Consider the following 12,701-nt stretch of genomic DNA (forward strand, 5'->3'; position numbering starts at 1 on the left):
CAAAAAGACCCTGACCCGTAACACCTCATTTCGTGGGTGCAAACCGTTGATTCCAGCGCGAACTTTACGTGAAACGTGACGGCCCAAGCTTCTCGCCCGAAGGGGAAAGCCGACAGAGCCTTCTGGGGGAAGGTCCCCGACCGCCCAGGCCGTCAGAGCTGTGAGCGGTGAGGTCTGGAGCCGGCTCTTGCCCCGCTCAAAACTCTCGGAAGAGTGGTGCGGAGGTAGCGTGTGGGAGATGGACCTTCTCCCGCCCGGTGCCGGCTGCGGTCCCAGCCGTGGGCGAGGGTTCGGCTGACCCCGGAGGGGCCGTGGGAGATGGGCAGCCCTTCGCCTCCAAAGCGCTTCTCCGCGCCATGGGGCTCGGTCCCAAAAGCGTGCGTGGATTCCGAGAGATGAGACCACAACCTCTGAGGAGCCGCCTCGTTGGAGGGGTCTGGGTGACCCCTACCAGAGGGAGGGTTCGTGCCGGACCCCTGGACGAAGGAAAGACGCCGTCAGTCAACGAGGTGCCGCGGCTCTGCCGACCGGCCTGGCCCGGAACGCTGCTCCCGGGGAGGGAACGGGGCCGGGGCCGGGGCCGGGGCCAGGACCGCCGGGGCCAGGACCGCCGGGGCCAGGACCGCCGGCTCCACGCCTCGCCCCCGCCACCAGCCCCTCTCCCTCGCCCGTCCGCCCACCGCGGCACCGCCCGCCGGCCCGCCCCGCTGGGTGGGCCGAGCCCGGGGCCCTGCCGGACGCCTGCCCGGCCCCCTCCCCTCCTCCTCCTCCTCCTCCTCCTCCTCCTCCTCCTCCTTCTTCTTCCCCTCCGCGGCGGCTCGGCCATGGCCTCCCTCCTCCTCCTCCTCCTCGCCGCCGCCGCCGCCGCCACGTCGCCGGGCCGCCTGGTTCCCTACGACCTGCTGTACGCCGACGGGGTGCGGGCTTACTTCGCCCGGGACTGGGGGAGAGCGGCCGAGCTGCTGCAACGCGCCCTCCACAGCTACGCGGGGCTGCGGGCCGCCCGCCGCGCCTGCCGCGCCGCCTGCCGCCGGGAAGCGGCTTTCCTCGGCGGGCCGGGGGCGGCCGGGCCCTGGGAAGCCGCCCTCTTCGGCCGGGTGCTGCAGCGAGCCGACTGCCTGCAGCATTGCCTGGGGCTGCGGCTGGGCGTCGCGCCTTCGGCTCACCGCGCCAGCCGCGCCGTCCGCCGGGACTTCGAGCAGAGGGAGCCCTACAACTACCTGCAAGTGGCCTTCTTCCAGGTGGGGACCCGCGAGGGGGCCCCCGGGACGGAGGGAGGGGCGGAGGGAGGGATGGCACCCGCCCCGGGCAGGCTCCGGGGGGCTTCAGCCGTCCCTCGCCTTGGGGGACCACCGGCCGGCCGAGGAGGCGGTGGGCGAGGGCCGGCCGGGGACACGGGCGCCTGGTGGGCGAGTGCTGGGGCGAGGGGGGGGCCTGAAGAAGAAGGGGGGACCCGCAGGAGTTGCGTGACGGGGGTGTGCCGGCTCTTACTCCGCAGCTGAAGAAGCTGGACCGGGCCGTGTCCGCCGCTCACACCTTCTTCGTCGCTAACCCCCAGCACCTCCAAATGCGGGAGGACATAGAGAAGTACCGGCGCATGTCTGGGGTGAAGTCGGACAACTTCAGGGACCTGGAGGCCACGCCGCACTGGGTGAGGGTTCGACGCGGAGCCGGGCGTCCGCAGCTCTTATCCCCTCCTGGGGACCAGTCTGGGACCCTCATCTGTTCCCGCGCAAGGGCCTGAGGCAGGGCTCCCGTACATAGAACGCCTCAGGCTGGAGGGGACCTTTAGAGGTCATCGAGCCCCTCTGCCATGGGCAGGGACCTCTTTCGCTGCATCAGGCCGCTCAGAGCCCCGTCCAGCCTGGCTTTGAACGCTTCCAGTGATGGGGCATCCCCAGCTTCTCTCGACAACCTGCTCCAGTGTCTCACCACTCTCGTCATAACAAATGTCTTTCCTTATCCTCAATCTAAGTCTACCCTCTTTCAGTTTAAAACCGTTACTCCTTGTCCTGTCACCACAGGCCTTGGTCAAAAGTCTCGCTCAGTCTTTCTTATAAGCCCCCTTTCTGTTTGAAAGGCTGCAAGAAAGTCTCCCCAAAGCCTTCTCTCCGGGGTGAGGACAAACCATTGCAAGTGTGACACGGAGACTTTCCGGTGGCAATTATGGCAGGCTGCGGGGCCTTGGAGAAGAATATTTGGCCGAAGTCCATGAGATTTGCTGTCACTGCGTGGTGGGCTGTGCATGATCAGGCAGGCCCCTAGATGTCAGCACTACCCTGCGAGCGACTCGGGGCATCCATCGGTGACACCCACACTGATGAGGGACCTGGATCTGTCCCTTGCAGGAAGCATATGAGGCTGGGGTGCAGCACTACAATGCGGATGAGTACCTGCAGGCTGTGGCCAGGCTGGAGGAGTCACTCACAGAGGCTCTGGCAGCACTGGAAGAGTGTCGTGCCCTGTGTGAAGGGCCTTGGGAGGACGAGGACGAGGAGGAGGAGGAGGAAATGCAACCTGGCCTGTACGAAGCCATTGCAGGTAGCGTTAGAGGCGCAGGGGGTTGGGTAGGAAGGCCATGCTGCCCACGCTGGACGTGCCCCATTCCCCAGCGCTCCTCTCTGGAAGAGGTGTGAGCTACTGCCTTTCTTGCTCCTCTCTCTTGCAGCCCATTATATTCAGGTTTTGAAGTGCAGACAGCAGTGCGTCCTTGAAATTGCCACAAAGCCGGGGCGGATTTCTGCCACGGAAGATTTCATACCCTCTCATCTTGATTTACTGCAGTTTGCCTACGATCAAGGTGAGCAGAGCCACAACCCAGCGGGTTATGCTGTGGCACCCCTAAACTTGCCCTTTGCCTCTGGGCCTGGAGGGCGGCATGTCACGGGGAGAAGCGGCACGCTGACCTGAGCTCTACCTCTCTGTACCTCGTCTGCCCCCCAACTCTTCCCAGAACCTCTTTTCTCTTGCGCAAGCCTGTGGCCGCCTTGGGTGAGGTCCCTCGTGGTCCACTTCAGTCTCCTTGTGCAGCTTCGGTAATGTGTGGCTGTTCCCGCTTCTTTGCCCCAGCGTTCTCCGTTTCAAGTCCTTGCTCCAACGATCTGCTGTGTATTTTATACTCTCCTTTTCAGTACGTGGCTCCAGACCAGGCCCCCGCTTCCTATCTAGAGCATGCGCCTGCATCTCATCTCAGCAGTGATGTTCCTTCTGAGTCAGCCCCGCCTGCCCTCACTGAACTGGTGGCCTGTCGTGACATGGGTCATCCTGTCACCCTGTCACTTTCACACGTCCCTCAGCTCTTCTCTTGGATACCTCTGCTCCTTCCCACACTGACCCAACCGTCTCTCTTCTCCTCTGTCAGACCGTTGGTAAAACTCGTATCTCGGAGAAGCCTCCAGACCCCTCATCATGTCTGTTGGGTGAGGGAGGTAGGACTGTCTGTCTTCCAAACATATGCTTATTTTTTTCTCCATCTCCTCTGAACAAGCTCCCAATAAGTATTGGAAGTTGCCCATTCTTCACAGGGCTCATTCCCTGTGTTCTCTGCCTTTCGTTGGATAGAGACCCAACTAGGCAGGGATTGATGTGTACTCGGTGTAAGGCCTCCTACTGCTGGATCTCGACCGGGCCATTGGGTGCTGCTGGGCTATTTTCTGCTAACGGCAAGTCTTTCAGAGACAAACCTGTTTGTTCTGTTCTGTTCTTGCCCAAGTTGGGAACCAGGCACTGGCTGCTGAATGTGCTGCTTCCTACTTGCTTTTCTATCCCACGGATGAGCCAATGTTGGAGAAAATGAAAGAGTATCGCACAGAACTGGGAGAGAACACAGCTTTCACAGCCAGAGAGGTAGTTACAACCCCAGGTCTGTAATTTTTTGGCCCTCCTCTGTCCCATACGACAGGATCATAGTGTGGGAGACAAAGAGGGAAACGTGTTTCACTGCAAATGTGTGCCAAGCCCAGGACTGAAGAAGCTGGAGCCTGAATTTACTTATAGTCTGTACCAGGCAGGGTCCCTTCAGGACAGAACTGGGCTTTCAAAGTGCACAGCAGTGTGTTGGGGCAGGTTTCTGCCCAGGACAGGGATGGGGGTTGTCTTTGTGGGATGGTTGTTTGACAGCCTTTTTGCTTCCTTAGAGTATTCAACGTTACGTGCAGAGATCTTTGATGGAGAAGAAGCTGATTTATTATGCAGTGGAGCATCTAGGAGGAACTTTTAACGACCCTGTAAGTAACAGTATCATCTTAATTTTCCTGCCCTGATATCACCGAGACAGTTGCCAGAATTCACCTTGGTAGCACATGATCCAGAAAGGATGAGATGCTGATGAGAAGGACCCCCAGGTCCTTATGAGGTGGATCTTTAAGGCATTTCTGTTGCTCCAGGACTGAAGTTAGTTTGAAATTGCTGCTGTAACCGTAGGCATTAGCCCAGTCTGGCTGCTGTCAGAAGGAGGCTGGAACCATTGGTCTGGTATTCACTGGAGAAGCAGCACAAGCAACTGGCTGTTTGACATGATCCAATGTGGGAGAAGTTTGTTGTGTACTGAACCGTCTGCATCTGTTCCTACAGGATCTTTGGACTCCAGATGAGCTGATTCCTGAAAACCTAAAGGAGAAACACAGGTAAGGTTGGCCAAGTTGACTAGGACTGAAATATAAGTGTTGGAAGTAGGGGATGGGGTTGGACTGGCAGAGGTGGTACGAGGAACAGTAATACCTGCTGAGGAACGGGCAAAGCAGGAACAGGAAGGGTGTGAAATGCTACCGCAGAGGAGGGTTAGGCATAGCTCTGTGTACTGACAGCCCTGGTCTCTGTTTTTTCCCTCGCTCCCGAGAGAGGATCAGGAGAAGCAAAAGCAGGAAACTCTGGATGTGGAAGAGAGGGAGAAGAGAGGTGAGTAAAAGAGCTTGAAGAAGGACTTGGATGCAGTCAGCCAGGCTTAGCCAGGCTAAGTGCTGTCTTTTCTTCCATCCTCAGACATTTGAATGCTAGCATAGATGCAGGCTGACTCGAATGGCTCAGCAAGTCTTCTCACTGTTTCTTTTCTCCCTCTTTGATGCATGTGTAATCTTGCAAAATCTCACTGCGTACATCTCTGGGATGGGAACTCAAAGAGCACTGTGGCTGGAGAAGCTGAGAGCAGTGGTGCCTGAATACGCGACAAGCCTGTGGACATGCAGATCCCTGTTCAGTGTGGCAGGAGTGTCTACACCGAACCTGGTTCAACTCCACCAGCCCAACTTCAAACGACATTTTTCTGAAGGGGACAAAGGAGAGAGGGGGGGAAATGGAAACTGGAAACAGACCATTCGGCTTGGGCAAGTCTTTCCCTGAAAAACACAAGTCCAAATGGTTTGTGGCTGAATGGTAGAGACTGCAGAGTCCCGTGTTCTCGCTGGTCCTCTCTTATGTGTGGACACACGGCCTCTTGCAGGGCTCTGTCCTGGAGTCTTTGCGAGAAGTCACCCCAGGTGGTTCTCTGCTGTGACACACGGGAGAGCAGATCGTTCTGAGGCCCTGAGTGCTTTGGCATTGCTGACCACCCAGAGGTCAGAGCCGGGGGGGAAAAAAGGCCAAAGATCAAAAGATCAAATCACCAACTAATACCCATTGCGTCTCTTTGGGGCTGAAGAAAGTAGAAAGATTCTCTGGAGATGATTCTGGGATAAGACGTGTGATCGAAAGGGGGGTTGACGGAGGTGTTTACCTGCTTCTTTTCTCCAGAGCCTCACCGCAGTAGGCTGGACCTGTTCTGCTGCTGCGACCCACAGTGCACTCAACTTTCCCCAGCTCCCTGCTGCTCTCCCAGCAAGCCCCAAGTTTCTGCTGGCTCCTGAAGCACTCGCTGTAGGCCAGCTTCCCCAGCTGATGCTCTGGTTCCCCTGAAGCATGTGAGGGGTGCGAGTGGCCCAGGTCTGCGAGGAATGGGCACTTCTGGGGAACTGTCCTGTCTTCTCCGAGAATGTATAGTGTCTCTCCCCTTCCTTATCCAGGCTGGGGGTTGGTGTCCAAGGGCGTCTTCTCCAAAGCTTGCTCATGCCTCTCCGTGCTTGCTTCTCGACAGGCCCTTTGCCTTTTGAGGGTATCGCTGTCACGATGGATTCCCGACGGATGAACGGAACCCAGAGGGTTGTGTTCGACAGGGTGCTGACGGAGTCTGAGTGTAAGGACCTTCTCCGGCTGACGAAGGTGAGGCCTGCGTCTTGTAGGAGCTCCTGTACGTGTACTTGCCTCCTCAGCAGGCAGGGGTTTAGTGTTTCCATGGAGGAGAGATGGCAGCCTAATGCGTGTCATCTGTATCCTTCTATTCCAGGCAGCAGGAGAAGCAGGAGATGGCTACCGGGCAAGACGGTCGCCTCACACCCCACACGAAAGGTTTGAAGGGTTGACCGTTTTGAGGGCCGTGCAGGTAAGTGGTTCTGTGAGTCTGCCGCCTTCTCGATTGTCCAGGAAGAGTGTTTGCCACCCGAGCGTTTTTTCTCTGTGAAGTGCGCTGTGGATGGGGTCATGGGTGTGTTATCTTCTTCACAAGCACACGTGCGGTCTCCCCTGACCCTCTTCCTCCACGATGATGTTTAGGTACATTGTACCTGGAGAGCTTGACAAGTGCTTTCCTTCATGTGAGACAGGGTTTCGGGATTGTCCCTCTGCGGTAGTCTTACAGACATGTTCAGCTTAGAATTGGAGAATAAATGAAGGTGGAAGGAGCCTCTGGAGATCTCTAGTCTGACCCCCTGCTCACAGCATGGCTAATCCCAAAGCTAGATGAGATCCCTCAAGGCTTTACACAGGCCAGTCCTGAACATCTCCAAGGGTGGAGATTCCCCAGCCTCTCTGGGCACCTGTTTCAGTGGTGTACCGCTCTCAGGAGCATTAAATTTCTCTTTATACCTAGCCAAAATTTCCCTTGCTGCAGCTTTTGCCTGTTGCTTCTTGTCTTTTCAGTGTGTCCCTCTGAGAAGAAACTGTGCCCATCTTCTCTATAACCCCCTTGTAAGTGACAGGAGACTAGTTAGATCCTCCTTTGACCTTCTCTCTCTAGGCTGAAGAAACCCAGCTCTTTCAGCCTCTTTCTAAGTCATGTGCTCCAACACCCCTGCCATCTTAAGACCCTTTGCTGAAGACTCACTCCAGTGTGCTAGTGTCCCTTGTGTACTGGGGCACCCCAAAATGATGCTGCATTCCAGATGTGGCTTCATGTGCTGAGTAGAAGGAAAGCATTGCTGTGCTGTACAGGTGTACTTATAATTACATGAGAAGACATGTTATTTTCTTACATGCGTGACCACAGGACTTTACACGGGTCTCTTCTTCTGTACTGTGTACGTGGATCATTTCTTAGAGTGTCTTTGTATGTAAGTATTCTAACAGGCTTGTTTTTCACTTGTAGCTGGCCCAGAATGGGGACGTGGACTGGAGAGACACCAAATTGCTTCTGCAGGCCAGTGAGAAATCACGGAAAATCATAGAGTCCTATTTCACTCCTGGAAAGAAACTCCATTTCTCGTTCACACACCTTGTGTGCCGCACAGCCGTAGACGGTAAAGAATCTTTCGCCCTGTTAAGCCCTGTCTTCTGGAGTCTCTTCAGTCCCAGCTATGTGCTCTAAGGAGACTCTCTTCCCTTTGCTCCCACTGTGCCCCTTTCTCTCTGCCGTATTCTTTCTTGCAACTGAAAATGCCCATACTCTTTTCCGTAACTTCCCTTTTCAGAGGAACAGGAAGGTCGCATGGATCTTAGTCATCCTGTCCATGCTGATAATTGTCTCTTGGATCCTGAGGGGCAAGAGTGCTGGAGAGAACCACCTGCCTACGTGTACAGGGACTACAGGTAAGAGGAGAAGAAGGGGACCTGCATTAGATCATGTGGAGATCAGAATATCTCCCTGGCCCCAAGAGAGGATGAGCTCAGCTTATAGAAACAAGGTGATGGATTGTTGGCTCAAAGCCAGCCAGGAGTATAGCGTCAGGCAGGAGGCTCCATCGGAGGCTTCACAGCGAGGTGTGGAACACCTTCCTTGGGCTGGGAAGAAGATCTGCCCTTTCTCCCTCCTCCCAGCCAGCATTAACGGAGAGCAGAACAAGGGTGGGAGGCTGCACGGACTAGAACCGTGATATCAAATTGTTGTCTTGTGGGTCTACCACAGTACTACAGTCCACTGCCAGCCTTTATGACAGTCTGTTTCTTCTAATCAAGTTCTGTCTTTCACAGTCTTCCATGCATTAGAGGAGAGGGAGAACCAGGCTCCTTGGATTTCCTTTCTTTGAGCAGTCAGTAGACTTTGTTGACTATTCTCTCCGTTCACCTCTCTCAAGATTCACTGCCAATACTTTGTGTTGGGTTTTTCCATTTCATGTGAGAGGTTTTTTTTCCAGCCTGTGGCAGGTTTTGTTACTCTTCTGTGAAAGAACCTGAAATATATTTTAAAGGTGGCGACAATTGTTGCACACTGCAGCTAGATGAGGTCAGTTCACTACAGTTGATTCCTCCTATTTACCATCCCATCCCTGGGCATCCAGAAATCTAATCTGCCTTTTCTTTGAGTAGTAGCTGTAGCCAGAGCAGAAATCCTCTCTGAGCAGCCTGTTGTAAGGATGTGGGGCTTAGAGGGAATTCCGGTATCATTGAGTCCGTTTCCCTTCCAATACAGGTGTTGAGTTGGCATAGTCAGATTGTAAAGTTACCAGGGTCTGTCATGTAACTGGTTAGAGCTCTGTCCCTCCTGTGGGAAAGCTGTCCTGTCACCTCACTCCTCCCTGGGTAGTGGGCTTCTCTGACTTCGACTTGAATCTATGTTAAAATATCTTCCTGGGATCTGTGCCACTGAGCTATTTCCAGTATTCCTGTTCTCTTGCAGAGGGAATTGTGATGGACCAACCACCTCGCAGTGTCCTTTTGAAAGAGGTCCCTGTGCTCCAGACTTCCTAGATCTCTTCTGTGTATTTGTGCCACGTTCATTAATGATACTATTGAACAGGATTGCGCCCAGGGGTCCCAGAGCCCCAGTGATCCTCCTCCAGGCGAACAGTACTCCTTTCGGTGCCAGTGCTGCGCTAGTCAGTGTGTGCTGTTCACGTGCACTTCTTCTCCTTCTCTGTGTTCACTAGTAATTTCTCTAGTGACACCATTCTGAGTACTTCTACCAGAGTCCGAACTGCTGAGATTGAGCGTGTTGGCTTTCCCTGCGAAATCAACTGTTTTGTCAAAGATTGTGTGGCTAGCCCAATCTGCTTTTAGTACCCCCATGCTACATTTTAAGACCATTTTCCATTTACCTCTTGTCCTTCAGTTACCCTTCTCCTCAGAAATGGAGTCTAAAGCCCTGCAGACTGTTCAGGTCAGGCTAACAGGCCTGTTTATGCTTCAGCCATTATCCCTACCCTCCTGCTCCTTTGTGCGTGTGACAGCGATCCTTGCTTTTTTCTGGTCGTGTTACCACCCTGACTTCACAGTCTTATTAAAACCCCATGGGAGAAGAGCTGTAACCTCCCAGGTTTCAGGGTTGGTAATCCTCTCACAACAGTCCTTATGTCCTTAATGTTTTGCTTCAGCAGCCACAATGTTGATTTCTGTTTCATTCTCCCAGTCCTGTTAATGAGCCTTTCTTGTTCTTCTGATGTTTTCTATCAATCAGCTTAATTGAATACCAAGAAGAACTCAAGTAGTTTGTGGTCCATTCTTTCACCTAGTTGACTGTGGTCTCACTTGCATTGAACAGTGGCCTCACTACTTCTCCTTTTGGCTAACGTTAGTAAAGAAAATTCTTGTTTTAATTTTTCTTTTCTGCATGCGCCAAGCCTCTTTTTGACCATTCTTATGTTACCCTGAAATTCCTTGACTCTTAAGACATGGCTTTCTTTGCTGATCAGTCTCCTCTTGCAGGCTTTGGATTATTCCCAATCTTAAAGCATAAACAGCGTCATGCCAGGTCAGAACCAAGGTCTGTCTAGCCCAGGGCATTGTCACAACGGTGCCACAGATGCATGCTGCAAGGATTAAAAATAAACCAAAACAAAACGGGACAAGCGCGTAGAGCTAACTCCCTGGCATACTCTCCCAGCCTCCGGTGGCTTGCAGCTTGGGGACTTCCCTGAGCTGGGCACTGCTGTATTTAACACCCCCAAATGGATTCTCCTGTTACTGGTCTACTCGCTTTTTGAGCCTGTGGTATGCACAGCCTCCTGTGACAAGAGGCGTGGGGAAGCACCTGGGAGAAATGAGCTTCACCATCCATACGTCTTCTTTCTTTTTGTCCACAGTGGCATTCTCTACCTCAATGATGACTTCGAAGGTGGGGGCCTTTTCTTCACCGAAATGGACACTGTGACTGTCACAGTAAGTCTGGGACTGGCCAAAAGATGGAGAGAGGACTGAGGGTGAGACTTAGTCTGGGCGGGTGGGAACTAGTTGGTTATTGGATCCCACCACCCCAAAACCAATCTAGTGCTGTGGCAGATTCAAATAGGGGCAGCTAAAGGCAAATTGAGGCAAATCTCAGACAGAGGAGAGGTTAACTCCTTCCTAGCTGAGATGTTCCAGGCTTTTCCAGTCTGTGGGTGTCCATGACCTGTGTTGTCCCTTTGATTCTCTCTCTCTGTCCCTCTCCAAGGTCTGCCTTGCTCATAGACTGGCAGTGGATGCCTAGCAGCTCTCTGCTGTGCCACGTTCCCAGCGGCAGCGTGACCTCTGTAGGAGGACCGTGTACCCCAGGGCAGGGGGCTGTTGGCTTCATTGTCTCTTCTCTCTCTCCTGGCAGGCCGAAGTGCATCCTAAGTGTGGAAGGCTAGTAGCCTTCAGCTCTGGCAAGGAGAACCCCCACGGCGTGTGGGCAGTGAGCCGCGGAAGGCGCTGCGCCATTGCTCTCTGGTACACGCACTCCCAGGAACATGCCGAGCAGGTAAAGGACGATGCTGGAGAAATGGATATAAGTACCTCCGAGGTAGATCAAATCCCACCGAGGAACGGCGTGTGGGCTGTCCCATGGGGCAGGGAGCAGTGCAGCAGCTGGGGGTCATCCTCTGACGAGGTGCCTGGTGGAGGGGCCGGCCTGCGGTGGGTCCTGCAAGAGAGAATGGGCTCTGGGAGGGTGGGATGGACGTGGCAAAGACGAGAAGTGTCTTGTCAGCCCCTGCAAGCAGAGCCAAGACCGTAGCAGTGAGGGGCTCACGTCATCTCTGTCTCCATGGCTGCAGGAACGGGTGAAGGCAGAGGAGCTGATGGAGCAGAGGGCTGTGGAGCAGGACCGGCCTGACGGAGAAGAACGTCAGGGGACCGATCGCAGCGGCAGATCTTCCTCAGAGCCTCCCCTTCCCAACAGCGGAGCCAGGGCCACGAGCCGCAGGCAAAAGCCTGGCTCGGACAGGACACAGCACCCCAAGGGGCTGCGGGTCAGGGACGAGTTCTGAGTACGCGGGGCCCCGGGGGCAGGACTGGCACGCACCATGGCCGGGCAGGTCGCGGTAGCACCGGGACCACGGAGTCCTGGAGCACTGTATTAGCATGCTAGAGCCGTAGTGATGGGGAGGGATGCAGCTTTCTTCTCTGTGACGTCCCAGCAGCTGAAAAATGGGAGCGGGGACAGAGTATTAAAGTCAGTGACACCAGGACTTTCTTCACTGCCAACGTGTTCGTGTCGCTCAGAAGTAAGAAGGTAGGGTCTCCTCACCCCAGTCCCCTCAGTGCCAGCTTCTCGGTCAGCCAGGGCCAAATCTGAGCAGGGGAAGAGGAGCCTGGGGTCTTTCAGCGAGGGCTGTCTCACATTCAGGAACTCAAAACAGAAGCCTCTGAATTTCCTAGGCACCTGCAAACTCCAGAACCTCGCAACTGGTCTGAGAGAGGGAAGGTGAGGGACTGTGAATATATGGAATAAAAACAAAATGCTGGACACAGATGTTGGTGGGAGCTTGAGTCTGTACATCAGGAGGGAGACATGCGTGCTCACTGCTGATGGAAATTTAATTAACAAATGATGGAAGGAGATTGAGCCCTCAGTGAAAGAAAACAAAATATTTGCCCAGATGCCAGCTACTTCTAAGAAGGGAGAGCAAGAGAGAAAGTCAGCTCTGCCATAACTAACCCCTAGAGAGGGTGGGGAGTGCCTTTAAGAAAAACCACTGTATGCTCACGTTTCCCTGCAGCAACACCTCTCTTCTCTCTTATTTTGTTGTTGTTGTTGTTGTTGTTGTTTTCCCCATCCATGCACCAAAATGCCCCCGAAAGCAGAAGAAATATTTTGTTTATCATTTTCCACCCTGATGTAAAGACAATCTGCTGTCACTGGCCAGGGGATTAGTGTCCCGAGATGGGATTATATTGTAGCCCAACAGGAATTGAATGGGGTGGATATGGAGTATCAAAAAGAGCATTGACCCTTTTCCTGGGAAGCATTAGAGCCAGAGACCAATCTGTGGTCATGATGTACTCGGCCCTTGATGGGAGTTGTGCATGGAGACCCCAGCTAGAGTTCAGGTGGAAGAAATCTGTAGGGCCAGGGCCAGTCGTGTAGTGGGTTGGTGGGTGATCCCCTCGCCGCTGGTGGCACAGGGCCCCACTCCACGGGAAGGGCAGTCTTTCCTCAGTCTGAATCCCAGCACTTCCCTAACACACAAGCTTAGGAAACCTGCATCGGCAACCCTTTTCGCCTCCTGTCTTCCCCAGGGTCACAGGAAAAAGACAACTTGGTGCATGCATTTCAGGTT

General features: G+C 54.2%; 1 protein-coding gene across 1 annotated transcript; it reads left to right on the top strand.

The window, feature by feature from the left end:
• Positions 1-779: 779 nt before the first annotated feature.
• Positions 780-11,893, top strand: P3H3 (prolyl 3-hydroxylase 3). The gene is made up of 15 exons (XM_069786020.1): positions 780-1,241; positions 1,499-1,651; positions 2,349-2,541; positions 2,669-2,800; positions 3,713-3,846; positions 4,137-4,226; positions 4,573-4,625; positions 4,838-4,896; positions 6,068-6,192; positions 6,317-6,412; positions 7,394-7,544; positions 7,716-7,833; positions 10,263-10,338; positions 10,760-10,900; positions 11,196-11,893. Exons 1-15 carry the CDS (start codon positions 825-827, stop codon positions 11,406-11,408), a joined length of 2,151 nt encoding a protein of 716 aa, XP_069642121.1. The 5' UTR covers positions 780-824; the 3' UTR covers positions 11,409-11,893.
• The last annotated feature ends 808 nt before the right edge of the window (positions 11,894-12,701 follow it).

The sequence above is a fragment of the Haliaeetus albicilla genome, chromosome 6 (assembly GCF_947461875.1).
Source record: "Haliaeetus albicilla chromosome 6, bHalAlb1.1, whole genome shotgun sequence".
NCBI lineage: Eukaryota > Metazoa > Chordata > Aves > Accipitriformes > Accipitridae > Haliaeetus > Haliaeetus albicilla.